This window comes from Tenrec ecaudatus, chromosome 7, assembly GCF_050624435.1.
Source record: "Tenrec ecaudatus isolate mTenEca1 chromosome 7, mTenEca1.hap1, whole genome shotgun sequence".
In the NCBI taxonomy this organism is placed as follows: domain Eukaryota; kingdom Metazoa; phylum Chordata; class Mammalia; order Afrosoricida; family Tenrecidae; genus Tenrec; species Tenrec ecaudatus.
In genome coordinates, this window is record NC_134536.1 from 62,978,028 (window position 1) to 62,997,218 (window position 19,191).

The following is a 19,191-nucleotide window of genomic DNA, read 5'->3' on the forward strand; positions in this document are numbered from 1 at the left end:
CTGGCTTTGTCCCTCCAAGCTTCCATCCCCCTCTGCCTGCCCTCAGGCTGCGCACTCATCAGAAGGATCGGGAGGACCTTCTCATGTGCCCGGTCCTATGCCCCATCCCGGGGGTATGAATAAATTCAAACACACAGCTCTCTGGCTGCCCGTCTAAACGTAGTGGTTTGAAATCACCCAGAAGGGCCTAAGGAGCTGTTTCCATAAAGACAGTTATTGAAAGCCAATGCCATTGACTAAATTAATGACACTATCAATTACCTCGTGCCCCAGGGGTAGGATTGATAATGTTCTGTCACAAAATGATAACGAGGTCTCTAAAGTAAACCACACGCCATAGATCTGGGGCCCCACTTAATTGGAGCCCCAATTTAAGGACATTTTGTCCTTACGACGCGATTCTGCTCGATGCTCACCATGACCAAGAGATCACTGAAGATAAGGCACTGCACCAACATGTGCTGAAGGACGCACATGGTGCCCGGCTAGCAAAAGGAATAACTTTTGAGATCTTAAAGGCTTGTGTTCAAACAAATGGTCATCTAAATTGAGGTGTCAACTAAGTCCGTATGGAAGAAGCGCACCAGGCTGTGTGATCCAAGGAAGATAACTATCAAAATCCAAACCAAAAGGAGGGAAAGACATCAGTGCTTAAATCGTGAACACCCAATTTGTTGACGGCTGTGGATGACAGCGGGAGCCCCAAATCCATCACAGGGTCCCTCTGGTGGAGCCCTCTGACCACAGTGAGGGCGTGAGCACCCTTGTCATCGGGCAGAGACTGCTGGAAGCTGGTTATGGCAGATGCAAGTAGCTTAGAATAGGGTGCCTGCTCATGTGATGTCCCTCTTGGCCTGTTGGGGTTTGTCCTGGTTTTAAATATGCTCTAGTTTTAACTTTCGTGGCAAAGTTCTTTCTCTGATTTATTTTGATATGGCTGCTGATTTTTTTTTCTTTCTTCCTTTTAAAAATATATACTGTTTTCCTTTTGTAGCACGGGATGGGTAGATGTATAGAGTTAATATTAACAATAGTTTACTGGGGATATGTGGGCGGGGAACAAAGGGAGATTGGAGGGAAATGGGGAGCGAATAAATACAGGAGGGGAGAGGATGTTGTAGAGCTGATTCTGGTGATATATGCACAACTCTTTAAATATGACTGAACTGTGAAAGCGCATCATATGCGACTTAAATCTCCATGAAACTTTTGGGGAAAAGTAGAGAACATAATGCTATTAAAATGCAATGTGCAAAAAATGCATATTGTTATTGTTGTTTTGTGCTGTTGTTAATATTACAGTCAAGAAAATTCTATGGAACATGAGTCAAAATTGACTGGCAGCAACAGGTTTTTCTAGTTCTTTTAAGGAGCTATTAGCCAGCTGAGAAAGACGGACATATAAACCAGTAATTAAATCATCATCTGCTAAGTGATAAATAGAGGTGTCCACAAGCTCGACGCTGTCATCTCTGGCTGGAGCGATCTCAGATAGCTTCTGAGGGCGGGGGAAGGTGTCCCAGAGGAGATGCCTGTGACTGAGGAACATTTTGAGGACTGTGAAAGTCCCCTCGTTGCCCTTAGCTGAAATTGTTCTCCAATCTCTTCTGAGTTTATTCTTAAACACTTCTGATGTGGGGATACTTGTAATGTCACTAGGTGGTAAACTGCAGCTCTGGGCTTGATTGGACAGGAGTTTAAATCCTATGACATTTTAACGTCAGAGTTAGTTAGCGTGGGGTGGACATTTGTCCAGAGCACAGAGCACTGTACAGAAGAGCAGTGTACCGGCCATCAGGGTCTAGGAGCTCTCTGGGTAGAAAACAATTTTCAAACTACCTAGAGAAGAGACATCCTCTTTCTTTTTTAAAATTTACTTATTCTAAAAATCATTTCATTGGGGCTCCTTCAGCTCTTATGATAATCCATGCATCCATTGTGTCAAGCACATTTGTACATATGCTGCCATCATCTTTTCGAAACATTTTCTTTTTACTTGAGCCCTTGGTATCAGCTCATTTTTTCCTCCCTCCACTATCCTCCCTCCCTCATGAACCCTTGATGATTTATAAATTAGTATTATTTTCATATTTTATACCAATACAGCCTCCCTTCACACACGTTTCTGTTGTTCACTCCCCTGGAGGGAGGGGTTATACATCCATCATTGTGATCAGTTCCCTCCCCCCGCCCCACCTTCCCTCTACCTTCATAGTATTGCTATTCTCAATATTGGTCGTGAAAGGTTTATTTGTCCTGGATTCTGTGTGTCAAGAACTCTTATCTGTAACAGTGTACATGTTCTGGTCTAGCAGGATTTGTAAAGTAAAATTGGGGTCACGATAGTTGGGGGAGGAAGCATTAAAGAACTAGAGGAATATTATATGTCTCATCAGTGCTATACTGCACCCTGGCTGGCTCATCCCTTCCTTGTGACCCTTCTGTGAGGGAATGTCTAATTGTTTATGAATGGGCTTTGCTTCTCCACTCCACCCACCATCTCATTCACATCGATTTGATGTGATCGGATGCCTAATACCCGATCCTATTGCCACCTCATGATCACAAAGGCTGGTGTGCTACTTCTATATAGGCTTTGTTGCTTCCCAGCTAGATTGCTGCTTGTTTATCTTCAAACTTTTAAGCCCCCCACCTACCCCAGATGCTGTATCATTTGATAGCCCGGCACCATCAGCTTTCTTCACCACATTTGTTTATGCACCCATTTTGTCTTCAGCGATCATGTAGTCAAGGTGAGCATCTCGGAATGCCAGTTTAATGGAACAAAGTGTTCTTGCATTGAGGGAGTACTTGAATAGAGGCCCAATGTCCATCTGCTACCTTAATATTTAGCATATAATATATGCACATACATCTATGTCCCTATCATTATATATAAGTATATTTGCATATGTATGTGCCTGTATTTGTACCTCTATAAATGTCTTTTGCTTCCTAGTTCTTTCCTCTATTTCATTTTACTTTCCTCTTGTCCCACTATCATGTTTGACCTTCATTCAGCTTTCAGTAATTCCTTTGGACTACATTACACATGATCAAGCCCCACCAGGCATCCTATGTCCTCTTCACCATAGATTTTAGATCACTTGTTGTTCCCTTGACCCTGGGTTTGTTAGTTACGCCCTTTCTTTCCCTCACCTCCCCCTCCCCCTCTCCCACGTCCCTGTGAAACCATCAGTCCCATTGTTTTCGCCTCAGGATTGTTTATCCTGCCTATCTTATATAGATAGACATTTTTTAAAAAAAGGAACGTCTATAAATAGGTCCAGGTCTGTCTGTTGACCTTTATGATTGTTTTCCAATGCAGTCTGATGGGGTGCCACTCCGTACCCCTGCAGTCTATTTTGGGGATTCCTCGGGGACTTCATTGCTTTGCTCCCCTTCCTGCTCTGTTGCACTCCCTTTGTGTTTTGCCCCAGTGTGGTGGGTCAGATCGGGCACAATTCCTGCACTGTGGAGGCATCTTCTCTCGTTAAGTACTTTTTCAAGTCCTTTGCCCATACTTCTTATTGAGTTGTTTCTTTTGTTTTATTGATTTGTTCTTGATGTGTTCTAAATATGAGTTGTTTGTTGGAAATAAAGCACATCTTTACAATGCATTTCTCTCTTGAAGAACGGAAGTTGTTCATCTTAATGAGGTCCAATTTATTCACTTTTTCCCACAGTGATTTTTAGGCCTGTTTCAGAAATCTTTGCCTACTCAAGATCATGCAAATATTTCCCTCACCTTGCTTCTGGAAATGTGGTTTTACGTTTTCTATGTAGACCTCAGATTCACTTTTAATTACTTTTTTTGTGTATCCTAAAGCAAACCCCTAAGTATCCAATGTCATATGAAAAAGGTGCCCAACTTCCCCGAACGTCAGAGAACTACAAATGGAAGCTCACTGTGAGGGTCCAAGTCGGTGTGTGCAATAGGGTGCCCAGCTGCTCCAGCGTGATTGCTGGAAACGCTGTCCTTTCCCACTGTCACACATCCAGTGACCCATTTCTCAACTCTGTTCTATTCCTTTGGTCTATTTGTCTAGTCATGTGCCAATGCCACATTAATTAACTACTGTAGCTTTATAATAAGTATTGGAATTTAATAGTAAAAGCTCTTTAGCAGCCTGCTTCCATCATTGTATCCTCTGTGCTATACATTAGGTTTTGCTCTTCTTGCTTCTTCAAAATCATCGTGGCATTTATTAGTCCTTTCCACTTTCTTTCATTTTGAGTATTTTGAAGTCATGCGTGAACTTTTTTATTTATCATTTTATTGGGAGCTCTTACACATCTTATAACAGTCTATCATTCAACTGTATTCAGCACACTTGTACATATGTTGCCATCAGCATTTTCAAAAGATTTTCTTTTCACTTGAGCCCTTACTATCAGCGCCTCTTTTCCCCCTCCCTTGCACCCTTGTGAATCCTTGATCAATTATATATTATTATTTTATTTCATATCTTTCAATGTCAGTTGTCTCCCTTCACCTGGTTCCTTCCACTTTCAATAGATTTTAAATCAACATTGACTCAGATGCACATACACACACATACACCTAATGGAATTTTGGTGACTTACATTGAATCTATGGATTTATTTAGTGAGAACCACAATCAGTAATATTGAACCCACCAGCTGCTCAAAGGAAGAAAGTTGAAGCTATCTTCCCCCTTTCGATTGTACAACTCTTCTTGTCATGACTGTACTGTTGAATTGTGTGATATGTGGATTAAATGTCAATGAAACTGTTTTACAAAATAAGACTTACATCCTTGGAAACCACATATAGAGGCACTATGCATCAAAATTAACTCAGTGGAAGTGTTTTGTTTTAAAATGTATTTGCTTCCTATAATTAGATTCAATGTAGCAAATTTCATTTTATTTTTATAATCTTACTAAGTCTGTATATTCTAGGGACTGTTTTCTATAATTCATTTAAAAATCTTTCAAGTGTACTAGGTAGATGAATTCCAAAGACTGTGTTCATTCAACCTTTCTAATTATTGCATTTCCAGAAATGTTATTTGTTTAATAACATTCAAAGGCAAACGTGTCTATTATAATATTTTATTCTTCACTGACTTTGTTTTCTTTGTAAATGTTAAAATGATATCTACTACTTTGTTTCTTATTACAATTAAACTCATTTATTCTTGAGCTTCTTCAAAGTAAAAAAATGTAATACTAAAAAATTCACCAAAAAGAAAAAAAATCCGTAATATTGAGTCTTCAAATCCATGAAAACAGACTAGCTCTGCTTTATCTAGGTCATCTTTAATTTCTGTCACTGTTTGAAGCTTCAAGTGTAGAATCCTTCAACAACTTTCATTAGGTTTCTTCCCTCTAGAATCTTTGCAATACAATTGTAAATACATTATGGTTGTTTCTTTTCTCAATCATTTTATTGGCATATAATCCACATCTCAAACAGTTGAATAGTTCAATCATATTAAAACAAGTTGTATAATCATCACCAAATTCCATTTCAGATTATTTTATCCTTTCTCGTGCTTGTCATTGTGGGGTCTCCTTCTCCCACCTCTCCCGCCATGCCCCTAGTTATTAATCCAGTCACTGTGTCTCTACATTTACCTGCCCTAGATTTCTTGTACAGAAAGTCATACAAACCATGGGAAAAACAAAGAAACACACAAGCAAAAGCAACAGCAGTAACAAAACAGTGAGGCATCAGCCATGGCCACACAGGAAAAGCATACCAGCTTGTGTGATCCGAGGATGGAAAAGAATAAAATCCAAATCCAGAGGGACAGTGTCAGAGCTTAAATTCTGAACACCGTATTTGCAGAAGGCTCTGGATGAAAGTGAAAACCCAAAATTCATCTACAGGGACCCCTCTGACCACAGTCCAGGGGTGAGACTAGCCTGACTGTCAGACAGAGAGCATTGTGAAGTCGATGATGGCAGGTGTAGTCAGGTTAACATGTAGCACCTTATCATCAGGAATCCCTTTTGACCCATTTTTTTTCTTTTTTTTTTAAATTTTTTTTAATTTTAACAATTAGGGGATCATACAATTCTTATCACAGTTCATACATATACATACATCAATTGTATAAAGCACATCTGTACAGTCCCTGCCCTAATCATTTTTTTCTCCTCTTTTCTTTTTTTACATTTTATTAGGGACCCATACAACTCTTATCACCATCCATACATATACATACATCAATTGTATAAAGCACATCCATACATTCCCTGCCCCAATCATTCTCAAAGCATTTGCTCTCCACTTAAGCCCCTTGCATCAGGTCCTCTTTTTTTTTCCCCTCCCTCCCCTTTCCCCCCTCCCTCATGTGCCCTTGGTAATTTATACCTCGTTATTTTGTCATATCTTGCCCTATCCGGAGTCTCCCTTCCCCCCTTCTCTGCTGTCCCTCTCCCATGGAAGAGGCCTTTTGACCCATTTTAAAGTTGTTTCTGTTCTTTAATATCTTTTGTTTTCTATTTGAATTTTTCAATGGTCATTTCTACAGCCACTTTTTAATATTCATTTTTCCTATTGTGCCTTCTACTAAATGTCTTGTTCTTCTTCGATGGCCATTCCCCATGCTTGAAGCAAACATAACAAATGCACCTTGGGACTAAGGTATGATCCAGTCTCGGGTAAGGAGTCAGTTTTATTTCACTTGCTAATTCTCAGATTCCTTTAGACTCTTGAAATGATAGCTTAACACTATACAAAAATATTAATAGATATCATTTCTTCCGAGGGAAGGAAAGGGTCACAGTCTTGCCCAGGAGAATGCACATAAGTTGCCGTTTTGTTCACAGCCATTTTCCCTCTTGCCTGGCTTCCACCTTGACTAGCTACGGACCTCACGAGAGGAGCTGGTGGCGAGGGACACCAGGTGTCTTCCTCAGCAGTTACATCTGTTGAGTGAAGCTGCTAGACAGACTCACTTGGTGCCTAACAGAAAAATGGTAGCATTATAGAGGGAAACAAACTTTTTGTGGCAACCCTACCACTGTGTTTCTGCTTCAAGTCTCAGACTTGCAGTGCGCATCTTCGTCACGGCCTGTTTCTCTCCGGATTACAGTCCATCTGTCCTGCCGTGCGCTGTGTTTTGCTCGGCTTCTCCCCTCACACCGTCTCCTCTCCGACATCTCAGTGCTTGTCCATCTGTCTCGGGTCTTATTTGCACACACATCATGTCCGTGTCTCCCATAGCGTTTTCTCACCAGGCCCTGCTTCCTCTGGTTCTTCGGTCCTCTTTACTGCGTTCTCCTCTCTTCTCATTCTCTTTCTCTCATTTTTCTATATTCACATGTAATAAGCAGTAAACATAAAGTAGCATAGAATCCAGAAATGCAAAACATTCAACCTGTATCAAGATAAAATCACAGAAGAATGAATGGTGTATAGAACATGTTCTTTATCAGAGGTTTTCTCTGCGGCTTAAATACATATATATTATATACATTATGAATGTGTGTGTACATACTGTTTTCATTTTCTTTTGTATGCTTTCCAGTTTATTAAGCACAGAAGGAACAGATGTATAAGAATAACAATTGGGGATGAGGGGAAGTTGAGGGGAATTAGGGCACAAATAATGAATATGGGAGGGGGAGGATACACTAGGACTCTTTTTTTAAAATCATTTTATTAGGGTCTAATACAACTCTTATCACAATCCATATATACATCAATTGTGTAAAGCACATTTGTACATTCATTACCCTCATCATTCTCAAAACATTTGCTCTCCACTGAAACCCCTGGCATCAGCTCCTCATTATTCCTTCCCTCCCCACTCCCCCCTCCTTCATGAACCCTTGATAATTTATAAATTATTATTTTGTCATATCTTACACTGTCTGATGTCTCACTTCACCCACTTTTCTTGTAATCAGTTCCCCCTTTCTATGTCACCCTCCCTGCACCATCCTGGTATCACCACTCTGCACTGGTCCTGAAGGGATCATCTGTCCTGGATTCCCTGTGTTTCCAGGTCCTATCTGTACCAGTGTACATCCTCTGGTCTAGCCAGATTTGTAAGGTAGAATTGGAGTCATGATAGTGGGTGGGGCGGAAGCATTTACGAACTAGAGGAAAGTTGTATGTTTCATTTTTGCTACACTGCACTCTGACGGGCTCATCTCCTCCTGCAACCCTTCTGTAAGGGGTGTCCAGTTGCCTACAGATGGGCTTTGGGTCTTCACCCAGCACTCCCCCTCATTCACCATGATAGGATTTTTTTGTTCTGATGATGCCTGATACTGATCCCTTCAACACCTCGTGATCACACAGGCTGATGTGCTTCTTCCATGTGGGGTTTGTTGCTTCTGAGCTAGATGGCCACTTGTTTACTTTCAAGCCTTTAAGACCCCAGATGATGTATCTTTTGATAGCTGGGCACCATCAGCTTTCTTTGCCACATTTTTCTTATGCACCTATTTGTCTTCAGTGATTGTATGAGGGAGGTGAGCTTACAATGATATGATATTTTGTTCTTTGATGCCTGATAACTGATCCCTTCAGCACCTTGTGAGCATACAGGCTGGTGTGCTTATTCCAGGTGGGCTTTGTTGCTTCTCAGCTAGATGGCTGCTTGTTTACCTTCAAGCCTTTAAGACCCCAGAAGCTATATCTTTTGATAGCTAGGCACCATCAGCTTTCTTCACCACATTTGCTTATGCACCCATTTGTCTTCAGCGATTTTTGTGTCGGGAAGGTGAGCATCATGGAATGCCATTTTAACAGAACCAAATATTCTTGAATTGAGGGAGTACTTGAGTGGAGGCCCAATGTCCATCTGCTGCCTTAATACTAAACCTATAAATATATGCACATAGATCTATTTCCACATCCTCCTATATAAATATATTTACATATATACATACCTGTATTTAGACCTCTATAGATGCCCTCAACCTCCTAGCTCTTTCCTCTATTTCCTTTGACTTTCCACTCATCCCACTATCATGTTCAGTCTTCATTTGGGTTACAGTAATTCCTCTCGGTTACATTACCCTTGGTCACACCCTAGCAGGCCTCCTACACCCTCCTCACCACCAATTTGGATCACTTGTTGTTACACTAGAACTCTTTTTGGTCTTGTGTCTGCAACTCTTTTTAAATACAACTGAACTATGGAAGTATACAATGTGTGACTAACCTCACAATAAAATTATCAGGAAGAAAAATATAACTCTCCCTTGAGAATCTCCAAGAAAAGTGTCACTTCCCTGTCTGCTCGTCCAGTGCGAGAGACCCCTGGCTGTCACTAACCTGGAAGGAGCCTGCAGACTTCCCAGGAGCCCTCCTCTCCACCTCTTTCTCCTCCCGGCACCGTCTCTCGACTCACAGTCTCACCAGCACTCCAGCTGGTCCTCACACACCTGCCATTCCTTAGGCTGTTCCACAATTATCCCAACTGAAGAATCAAGCTTAAGTGTACATCCCTAAACCCGATGCCACTGTTGCTCACGTCCCCTAAACTTGCATCCTGGTACCCAACCCAACCTTGCCTTACCTCACTCACTCACACTGCCATCCAGAGTGAGTCTGTTTCCTAGTCTGTCTCCTGAAGGGATGCTGGTGGCTTCCACAGCCCAGCATGGGATCACTCCACCGCCAGGGCTCCTCTCCCTCCGCTTGTGGCTTGTCCTGCCCTTGAGCAGTGTGTGCTCCTTCAGCAGTAGCAGCAGCACATCTCCTGGGAGCCACCTGCTTTACTGAAGTGATCGGGTGTGCTCATAAGGTTTCATTTCTCCCTGTCCCCTTGTTTGTCAATATGTGATTTCTTATCTCCTGCTACAGGATAACAAGCTGGACAGGTACCTTCTCTATGAAGTTTGCCTATGCACCAAACCCACTCCCATCATGTCACTTTTGACTCGTAGTAACCCCATAGGACAGAGTAGAACTGCTCCCATGGGCTTCTGAACCTGGAACTCTTTACAGGAGGAGAAAGCCTCCTCTTCCTCCCTCGGAGTAGCTGATAGTTTTGAACTTCTGACATTGCAGTTAGCAATCCAACATGTAGCCTATACACTACTAGGACTCCTTTTGCCCACAAACACGTCCCCCCAAAAGAAGGAGCTCAGAAGACCTGGCTACCTCTGCAGAGAGAGGGTGAGGAAAAATGCACACCTGAATAAATTATCCTCTCACCTGAATGTGACAAGCTACCTTTATTGCATGAGAAATGTCTAGCTTGGGGCTGCAGACTATATAATGTTAAAGTTGGAAATAAACAAACAATGATCTTCATAGCACACTCATTTTTAAAATGACTGGGAACATAGATAAGAGGAATAGCTAATAGGACAGAGAAGAAATGAAGTCACTTTTGCACATAATACTGATTATCTAAAAAATCAATCCAAGGAAAGAATCTGAAATGCAGTGAGAGATAATACTCGTGATCACAAATAAAGTCACCAAGGGGATTTTAAAAAGCACACAAAGAGGAACAGAAATAAGAACAAACTAATAGTCAACTTAAAACAAAGACAATGGGCCCCTAGGCATAAAGTTGTTAAACCTTAAATGTGAACATAAACACATATCAGCAAGCATGTATAATTTTTTAATAAATAAAGTTAAAGTGTCAAGATGTCTTTATCAAACTAACTTATAGATTTGATGTTATTCTAGTAAAAATCGCAATCTCAGTTTTCAACACTGACTCTCCTGTCTGTGTGGGGGCACGAGCAGCTGAGGCCAGCTCGGGGTAGTTGGGCAAAGAATGGCAGTAGCGAGGACTTGTTCTGCTCTGCTCTGCTCCGCTCTGACTGTCAGGCAAGAAACAACAACACAAAAGAGGAACAGAAACAGAACTCGGTGTACATAAGATTAAAAGTAAAGGAAAAGTTATTTAATCGTGTTGATAAAATCAACTATTGTGGGAGAGAAGAATGATTTTTAATCCCACCTTAAATCAAAAGAATTTCCATATAAACTACCTTAAATTATTTTTTAATAAAAGGAAGGAGAATTTTTTTAAAAAATTTTAACCAGAAGAAAGTGTATGACATTGAAATGAGCTTGGAATGGTCCAGGAGCCAAAGCACAAATACAGGGGAAAAACTCCTTTTTAAAAACATCAGTTGACCAGGGGGCCATATAGCACTGATGAAACACGCAATATTCTGGTTCTTTGAGGCTTCCTCACCCCCAGTATCATGACCCCAGCCCTGCCTTTCAGTTCTGACTAGACTGGAGCCATGTACGTTGGTACAGATAAGAGCTCATGACACAAGGAATCCAGGACAGATAAACCCCTCAGGAACAGAAATGAAAGTAGTGACACCAGGAGGGGAAGGGAAAGGTGGGGAGGAAGGGGGAACAGATCACAATGATCGGCACATAACTCCCCCTCCAGGGGGATGAACAACAGAAATGGTGAAGGGAGACAGCAGTTGGTATGTGGTAGTTACATAATCTGGTGTCAATTTGAGACTCTTAAGAGTGAACAGGTGGAGTTTAGCCTGTCAATCAGGTCTCAGCTTGATGACCTCATTTGGAGGCCCTACAGAGACAAATAGCTCATTGGAGGCCCGACCCACACTCTCTCCCTGCAAGACATTTCTGTTGACAAGCCACATGGAGCTACAGTGATGGAGCCAGAGCCCTGGAGTTGTAGGAGCCACGTGGAGACTCGTACCAGCTGAGATGCTTCCACCACCCCTGGATCCACAAGACTTCCCCCCACTGGTCTGTGATCTTCCTGCATGTGGCATCATTGCACGCGTTGCATGAGTCTGAAGAGGAATGTGCAGACTGGCAATGGACAGATGGACTAATAGCGGACTTAGGGATTTGATCTGGACTGGGATGGGATGTTTTCTTAATGTACAATTACTCTTTCTATAAAGCTCCTTCTTATACACATATGAGTGTCTCTGGATTTGTTTCCATAATCAACCCAGACTAACACAGTGTAAGATGTGAAAAGAATAATAATTTATCATTAATCAAGGGGTCATGAAGATGAGAAGTGAGGAGGGAGGGGGAAAAAAGGAGCTGACAACAAGGACTCAAATAGAAAGTAAATGTTTAGAAAATAATGATGGCAACATATGCACAAATATTCTTGATACAATTGATGTATGGAATGTTGTAAGAGGCCCCAATAAAATGATTAAATATATATCAGTTGAGCGACCATTAATAACAAACACCTCCTTTATGAAAATCACAGAAATCAAAAGTTTAAGGCCAAAGTCAAGCTGGGAAAAGTATTTGTGATAAATATTACTATTTATTTAATAATGTAACATTCTTCCAAACAGATATGAAATATTCTAGTGCAAAAGGAGGGCAAGAAAGGCTCCACACAGCTCATCCAAGAGGAAATACAGATCGTAATGAAAACATTGAATGTTCAAGTTTTCAAAAGATATGAAAATAAAAACGATGCCTTAGCTGTCAAAATCTGAAAGGAAGAAACCCCCCCAAAAAAAACCCTTACAACCATCGATATGAATGAGGAGGTAATAATTTAGTCACAAACATGGCTCAACCAAAACACCAGATCCGTCGCCACGGGGTCAATTCTGACTCACAGCCACCCTCTAGCATGGCAGAGCTCTCCCATGGGATTCCCAGGGTTGTAAGTCATCACAGAAGCAGGCTGCTCATATTGCTTGCTCCCTGGGAGCAACATGCCCACTGTTTGTCCTCCAGCTTAACCAGGGCTATTACCAAAACCAAACGCCCAACCCAATGCCATCCAGTTGGTTCCAATAAGAGACCTGAATACTGATGCAGATATATTTGAAAGGAATTTGGGGATGTCTGAAAAGTCTTTAAAAGTTCCTTCCTGTATGTCTTCTGACCCAATAATATATCCTGTAGGAATCTAACCTAAGGAGGCATACATGATAGCTGAACAAAGATTTATGCATAAATATATTCATCACAGTTTGTAAGGTAGAACTGAGGCCATGGTAGTGGGGGAAGGATGCATTAAAGAACTAGAAGAAAGTTGTATGTTTCATTGGTGCTATAGTGCACCCTGATTGGCTCATCTCTTCCTTGTGACCCTTCTGTGAGGGGATGTCCAATTGTCTACAGATAGGTTTTGGGTCTCCACTCCGCCCTCCCCCTCATTCACATCAATATGATTTTTGTTCTGGGTCTTTGATGTCTGATATCTGATCCCATCAACACCTCGTGATCACAAAGGCTGGTGTGCTTCTTCCATGTGAGCTTTGTTGCTTCTCAGATAGATGGCCACTTGTTTATTTTCAAGCCTTTAAGGCCCCCAGATGCTATATCTTTTGATAGCCGGGCACCATCAGCTTTCTTCACCATATTTTCTTATGCACCCATTTTGTCTTCAGTGATCATGTAGGGAAGGTGAGCATCACAGAATGCTGATTATTAGAAAAAAGTGTTCTTGTGTAGAGGGAGTACTTGAGTCAAGGCCCAATGTCCATCTGCAACCTTAATTCTTAACATATAGATATAAGTCTATAGATCTATTCTGCTCTCATTATATATAAATATATTTAATACCATGAGGACTAAGGGAAGGTGGGGCGAGAAAGAGGGAATCGATCACAAGGATCAACATATAACCCCCTCCCGAGGGGCAAACAATGAAAAAGTGGGTGAAGGGTGATGGAGGACTATGTAAGACATGAAAATAACAATCTATAACTTATTAAGGGTTCATGAGGAAGGGCAAGCAGGGGGAAAAATGAGCTGATATCAAGGGCTCAAGTAGAAAGAAAATGGTTTGAAAATGATGATGGTAGCATATGGATGAATGGATGAATGTATGGATTGTGATAAGAGATGTATGAGCCCCCAATAAAAGTATTTAATAAAAAGATATTCATCACTATATGATTAATGATGAAATTAGAAATAATATAAATGTTTAACAAAAAGGGGATGCTTAATCAAATTTAGGCCCATTGATTTGACAAAATACTATCTATGGTAGTAATTAATCTCTTTAAGTTCAAAGACAGTGTGAAATTGCTAAAAATTCTATCTCATTTTTATTAATTATTTAAATTTCTCCTTTATGGCTTACTGTTTTTTTCCTAATTTCACAGCTTCTATCTTTCATAATGTACTTTTTTTGTCTAACATTTACTCCTCAACATCTCTTCTCTCTCTTCTGCTTTTTTTCATCTTTTCCTACAACTTCATCTTTTTTCCCCATCTCTCCACCACTACTACCTTAAGCGGCCATTGGGTGATACTGAATAATTAAAACAAAAGGTATTATTTTATTTATTAATAAAAGCATTTTGATTTCCATTTTTTAAATGTAAAGCTCTGCCACTTTAAAATTAAGGTTATCCTTTAAAATCAAGTGGTTCTTTGTTCCTCTGAGAGGAACTCAGAACCACACACAAAGGCAGCCTCCTCCCTCATTCCTGATTTGCCAAACGCTGGTCATAATATTCGCGTGTAAATTCCTCACAGATAACAGAGGAAAATAAGAATAGACATCCTGGTGCTCCCAGGCGTGGAGGATGGATCGTGGAGAACTGCCCTGTGACCAAAAAGCTGTGGATAAACTTAGCAGATAAAGGAATTTTACCTGATTTAATCATCTGTTTGTCAGATTCAGTAAACAATGGTTGGTAAATATTTGTCCTTTAAACCTTGAAATGAAATGCTGGTATCTGTCGCTGGTAACATGTGTGATGAAAACAAAGAACAGTACAGAAAGCACCCAGCAACCCCAGCCTATGCAGAATGAGACCTGTCCACTGACAAGGTGGCAAGCGATGGCGTCTAGGACCACTGGGAGTTCAGAAAGGCTTTCACACTCTCACTTTTCTCTGAGGCTGAGAATTTCGTACTTCCTCCTGGCCAGCAGCTCTAACTTCTAAAGAGCCCTCTCCCTCCACTCGTTACTTATCGCCATGGCTGTGTTCCAAAGCCCAGGTCCTTATTTGGTTATTAGTGACATGCAGAAACAGATCACAAAATAAAGCACACAATTGTTGCATTATTAACAACTGTCAAACCACTGAGAACCATGGCCCAGCCAAGGTGACACATGACCTTACCCATCACAGCCAGCAAGACACTCACCCAGCACCTCAGCTACACAGACATCTTCAGTGCACAAAGCAGCCAGGCAGTGGAGCTGAACTGCTGTCGTAGATCTGAAATGTTGCTCAGTGAGGAGTAGGGTATACAAGGCGATTAGGGAAGCCTATGCTTATGAGTGCCATATTTTTTGCACATAACGTGGCTCAGAAATAATATGCACATGCACATAATACACATTGGAAACATAGGAAACTAGAACACAGGGGGCTACAAAGCTGGCACTCACACAAGTATAACCTAAAAAATAAATATTTAAATAAAAATAAAAAATTTAACCTGAGAGTAATTCATGTAAAAATACAGTAGTTCTTCCCTTCAAGCGGGAAACATTAAGTACATAAAGATGACAGAATTCAATTTAAATTATTCTCTTACTTTGTGACTTAAGGAAATAGCTTTGAATCTGATTTCTGGAGAGGGAAGGAATGTCATATGCTTCCTCTTTAAATGACTTGGCCATCACTAGGCCAATCTGGTTCTCTAAGCTAAGCTCAAGGTCAGCAGTTTGAAGCCACCAGGCACTCCTAGGGAGAAAATTGAGGCTTTCTACTCCTGTAGAGAGTTACAGTCTCAGAAACCCACAGAGGCAGTTCTACCCTGCCCTACAGGGGCGCTATGAGTCACATCCGGCTCAATGGCAATGAGAAGCCAACATCTACTTTTCAAAGTATATATGAATATACTTTTAATAGTTTAAAGACCCAGAGCTCTACTTAGACAAATGCATAAAGGAAAATATGTTTAATATATCGAAGTGATTTATCATTGTTGATTTCCAAAATGTATTTCACTTTCTTTTATCTAGCTTCAAAAGTATCTAAAATAGTTCTTTATCTGTGTTTCAGGAAAATACTTGCTTTCGAGATTATATTTAGAGAATAAATCTGAAGTTGATGCTAAAATTTTAGAGAGATTACGAGAAGAGCTACAAAAGAAAAGGAGAGAGGAAGAGGCAGCCAGGTAAAATCTGCCTGGCCTGAAAAGTTACTGTACCTCTGACCTATGTTAAAATTGGTCCTGATGGTGTCGTAGGTTATGTGTTGGCTGATTAACCATGAGGTCAGCAGTTTGAAACCACCAGCTGCTCCATGGGAGAAAGATGAGGCTTTCTACTCCCAGAAAGAGTTCCAGTCTAGAAAACCCACAGGGGCAGTTCCACTCTGTCGTTTAGGGTCCCCACCAACCAGAACTGACCCAATGGAAGCGAGTTTGGTTTTCATTGTTGTTATTGTTTGTTTTGTTTTTTAAGAGATGTTAAACTTCCAGAAATTACGAACCCAGAAACAACTAGGGTGTATGTTAGAGAATGTTTCATGTGTGTGTGTTCATTATTTATCTAATTCATTCCTTTAGGAGTGTAATATAAGCATATGTTTTCTAATTTGCTTATATTAGTTAATAAAATTATAGTTTGTTATATCAACTGAAACATATAATTTAGACACTAATTATAAAATAATTATTACATCTGTTTTTATTTTGTTTTACTTGGGAGCTAACACATATATCATAACATTCCATAGTTCCATCACATCAAGCAGTACTGTAAACTTGCTACCACACTCAGTTTCCAAACACTCTTTTTCTTCCTGGACTCCTTGACACCGTCTTCCTTTCACTGCTTCCACCACCACCACCACTGTCCCCCCTCCCCCCTCCCCAAACCCTTATTCACTGCCTCCACCACTACCACCACCACTGTCTCCCCCCCCACCACTCCCCAAACCCTTATCCTACTTGCTGTCCCCATAGGTTCATCCATCCTGGGTTTCATATACCGAAAAACAGGAAAATATAACACAAATTCAAGAGTGTCACCTTCAATGACAGAACACCTCTGAGATAAACCCTAATATTGAACAAACAAACAAGCAAAAAAATATAGGAAACGTTACTTTCAGACATGTAAAAGTTTTGTTACAAATGTACCAGTTGGTCCACTGGAGTCCCCTTGTGTGTTCGCTGTGTATTTTGAGTACCTTCCTGCTAACTTCAAGGTGAGTAGTTCAAAACTCCCACCCACTCTGCAGGAGAACAATGGGGTTTTCTACTCCTGTAGCGTGATAGGCTCAGAAACTCACAGGGGCAGTTCTGCCCTGCCCTGTGGGGTCACTATGAGCCAGCATCAACCCTATAGCAGGGGATTTGGTTTTGATTTTCCCACCTAGGTACGGGTTTCCTCTCTCAGCACTTAGTGGGCAATATTCCGGTTGAATCCATAGTCGTTTCAGTAGTTTGTAGACCTAACTCACCAGCCCTCCTGGGGAAGCTCAGCTGAAACCTGTCAGCGCTGGGTGGCTGGGCTCGCCCTGGAAATCCTGACGGCAGCTTAGCTTTCCAGCACCACAGCGACCTGCAGTCATCACAGGATGACACACGGACAGACGGGCGGTGGAAGTGGTTTGTCAGAGTGCCTTAATCTGGCAGCAGAATTCTTTCTCGTGTGCTGCGTCTGGGTTTGGGATTGGGAGCGTCTCACAAAGGAGACGGACTGACTAGTGCTGTGCACGTGATCAGAATGGGGCAGGCGGGTCCAGAGACACTGCTCGGTGTTTGCAGAGTCCTGAGCCAGGAAACAGAGAGGACTCGAATTACTCCACAACGAGGCCCTGGCTCGTAGGCTGCACATCCAGTCAGAGAGCACGCCTTCTTTACGAGATACAGGCCTGTGGAGAGAAGGGGTTGTAGAGGGGTTTGATGAAAACACAGGTGCAGCTAATTTTGCCAAGGGCAAGGAAATGAACGCAAAGCGCACAGGGGGCCTGTAGGAAGGAGCTGAAGGCCCACGGTGTGGTGGAGATGACGAGGCTCTACCTTCCTGAATAAACCCCTGCTGGTGAATATGGGGTACCCTGTTCATCATTTAAAAAGAAGAGGAAAGAGAAAGATGAAATCAACATTCTTAGATTTCTTTTCCCTGTTTTCAGTAGTGTTTTAAGGACCAGGTTCCTAGACATAGAGTTTCTAAGTCAAAGGCAATGTACATTGTAAAGTCTAATAGGCATGACGTCTGTCCATCATTGTACTAACTGTCCTGTAGCTCCTGTCACCACTCTGAAGGCACGTGTGGCACTTCAACACTCGGGAGAAGATTCTTTCCCGATATTTCAATATCTTTACTCCTGGTCTCTAAATTCCATCATCGCAGAGTTAAAAGAAAATAATGAGGGTTATTTACCGTCAACAATCATAAAATTTTCCATTTTCTGTTTATTCGATGGAGGACATTTGAAAAATGACCCCCCTCCCCCAAAGCTAAAGAAAATGAACGCTCCCAGAATGCCCCCATCCAGAGAATTACTATCAGCTCTTTGATTCATTTTCTTCCTCCGTTTTCCTCCTCATTTATATCAGTGTGAAATGCACACTCAAAAACACAGCATGCACATATACATCTTAATATCCCTCTTTACACTTTTAAGCAGGAAGGAAAATGCTCCAGCTTCTCTCCTTTGATTTGCCTTTTCAATTTGGGATTATGCAATTCTTTAGTACTTTTAGCTAATCCCTAAGGTTTTTCAACCTAAACCAGTATAGTTTTTCCTATTTAAAAAACAAACAAACTGAAGGTTGAGTAAATGTTTTAAACTTATTTTGATAGATTGAGATTGGAAAGTAAAAATTATTGCAAGTCTTCTAAACCATTTACTCTGCATTTTTACCATGAAAAAACCTTTTACCCTATAATATCATGCAATGTCTGAATTGGCAAAGATAATGAGATTGGGGGCCTTTTAATTTCAGAAAAGCTGCAGAAGAAGCTTTGAAAATTGAAGAAGAAAACCAAAGGATGCTGGAAGCTATGAAGAAGACAGCAAAAGGCAAGCAGAGGATGCTTTGACTATAAAGGCCTTGATCAAGTGTGTGTGGTTAGCTACGGCAGCACTGTGAGTGAAGTACAGGCCCAATCTCGGTATTTCCCTGTTTGCATTGACAGTCAGGCTTCAGTCTGTGGTCCTGAAAGAACCAGGGCACCTGCTTCCATCCTCTTCAGTGTTTCCCTATGACCACCCACCCACTCACTGTGTGGCGTGGATGCCATCTCGTAGCGCCCCTATGGAACGGGGTACTACAGCCCCTGTGCGTCTCCAAAGCCATCACTCCTTATGAAAGTAGAAAGCCCTGTC

The 19,191-nt window shown here is 41.3% G+C and overlaps 1 protein-coding gene across 1 annotated transcript in view; it reads left to right on the forward strand.

Moving 5' to 3' along the window:
• The window catches only part of AK9 (adenylate kinase 9), a 148,004-nt gene that overhangs the window by 59,270 nt on the left and 69,543 nt on the right, over nucleotides 1-19,191 (forward strand). The window contains exons 17-19 of the mRNA XM_075553990.1: nucleotides 14,426-14,582; nucleotides 15,910-16,024; nucleotides 18,809-18,885. Of these exons, the coding sequence (XP_075410105.1) occupies nucleotides 14,426-14,582; nucleotides 15,910-16,024; nucleotides 18,809-18,885 (349 nt within the window). The remainder of the gene's footprint in view (nucleotides 1-14,425; nucleotides 14,583-15,909; nucleotides 16,025-18,808; nucleotides 18,886-19,191) is intronic.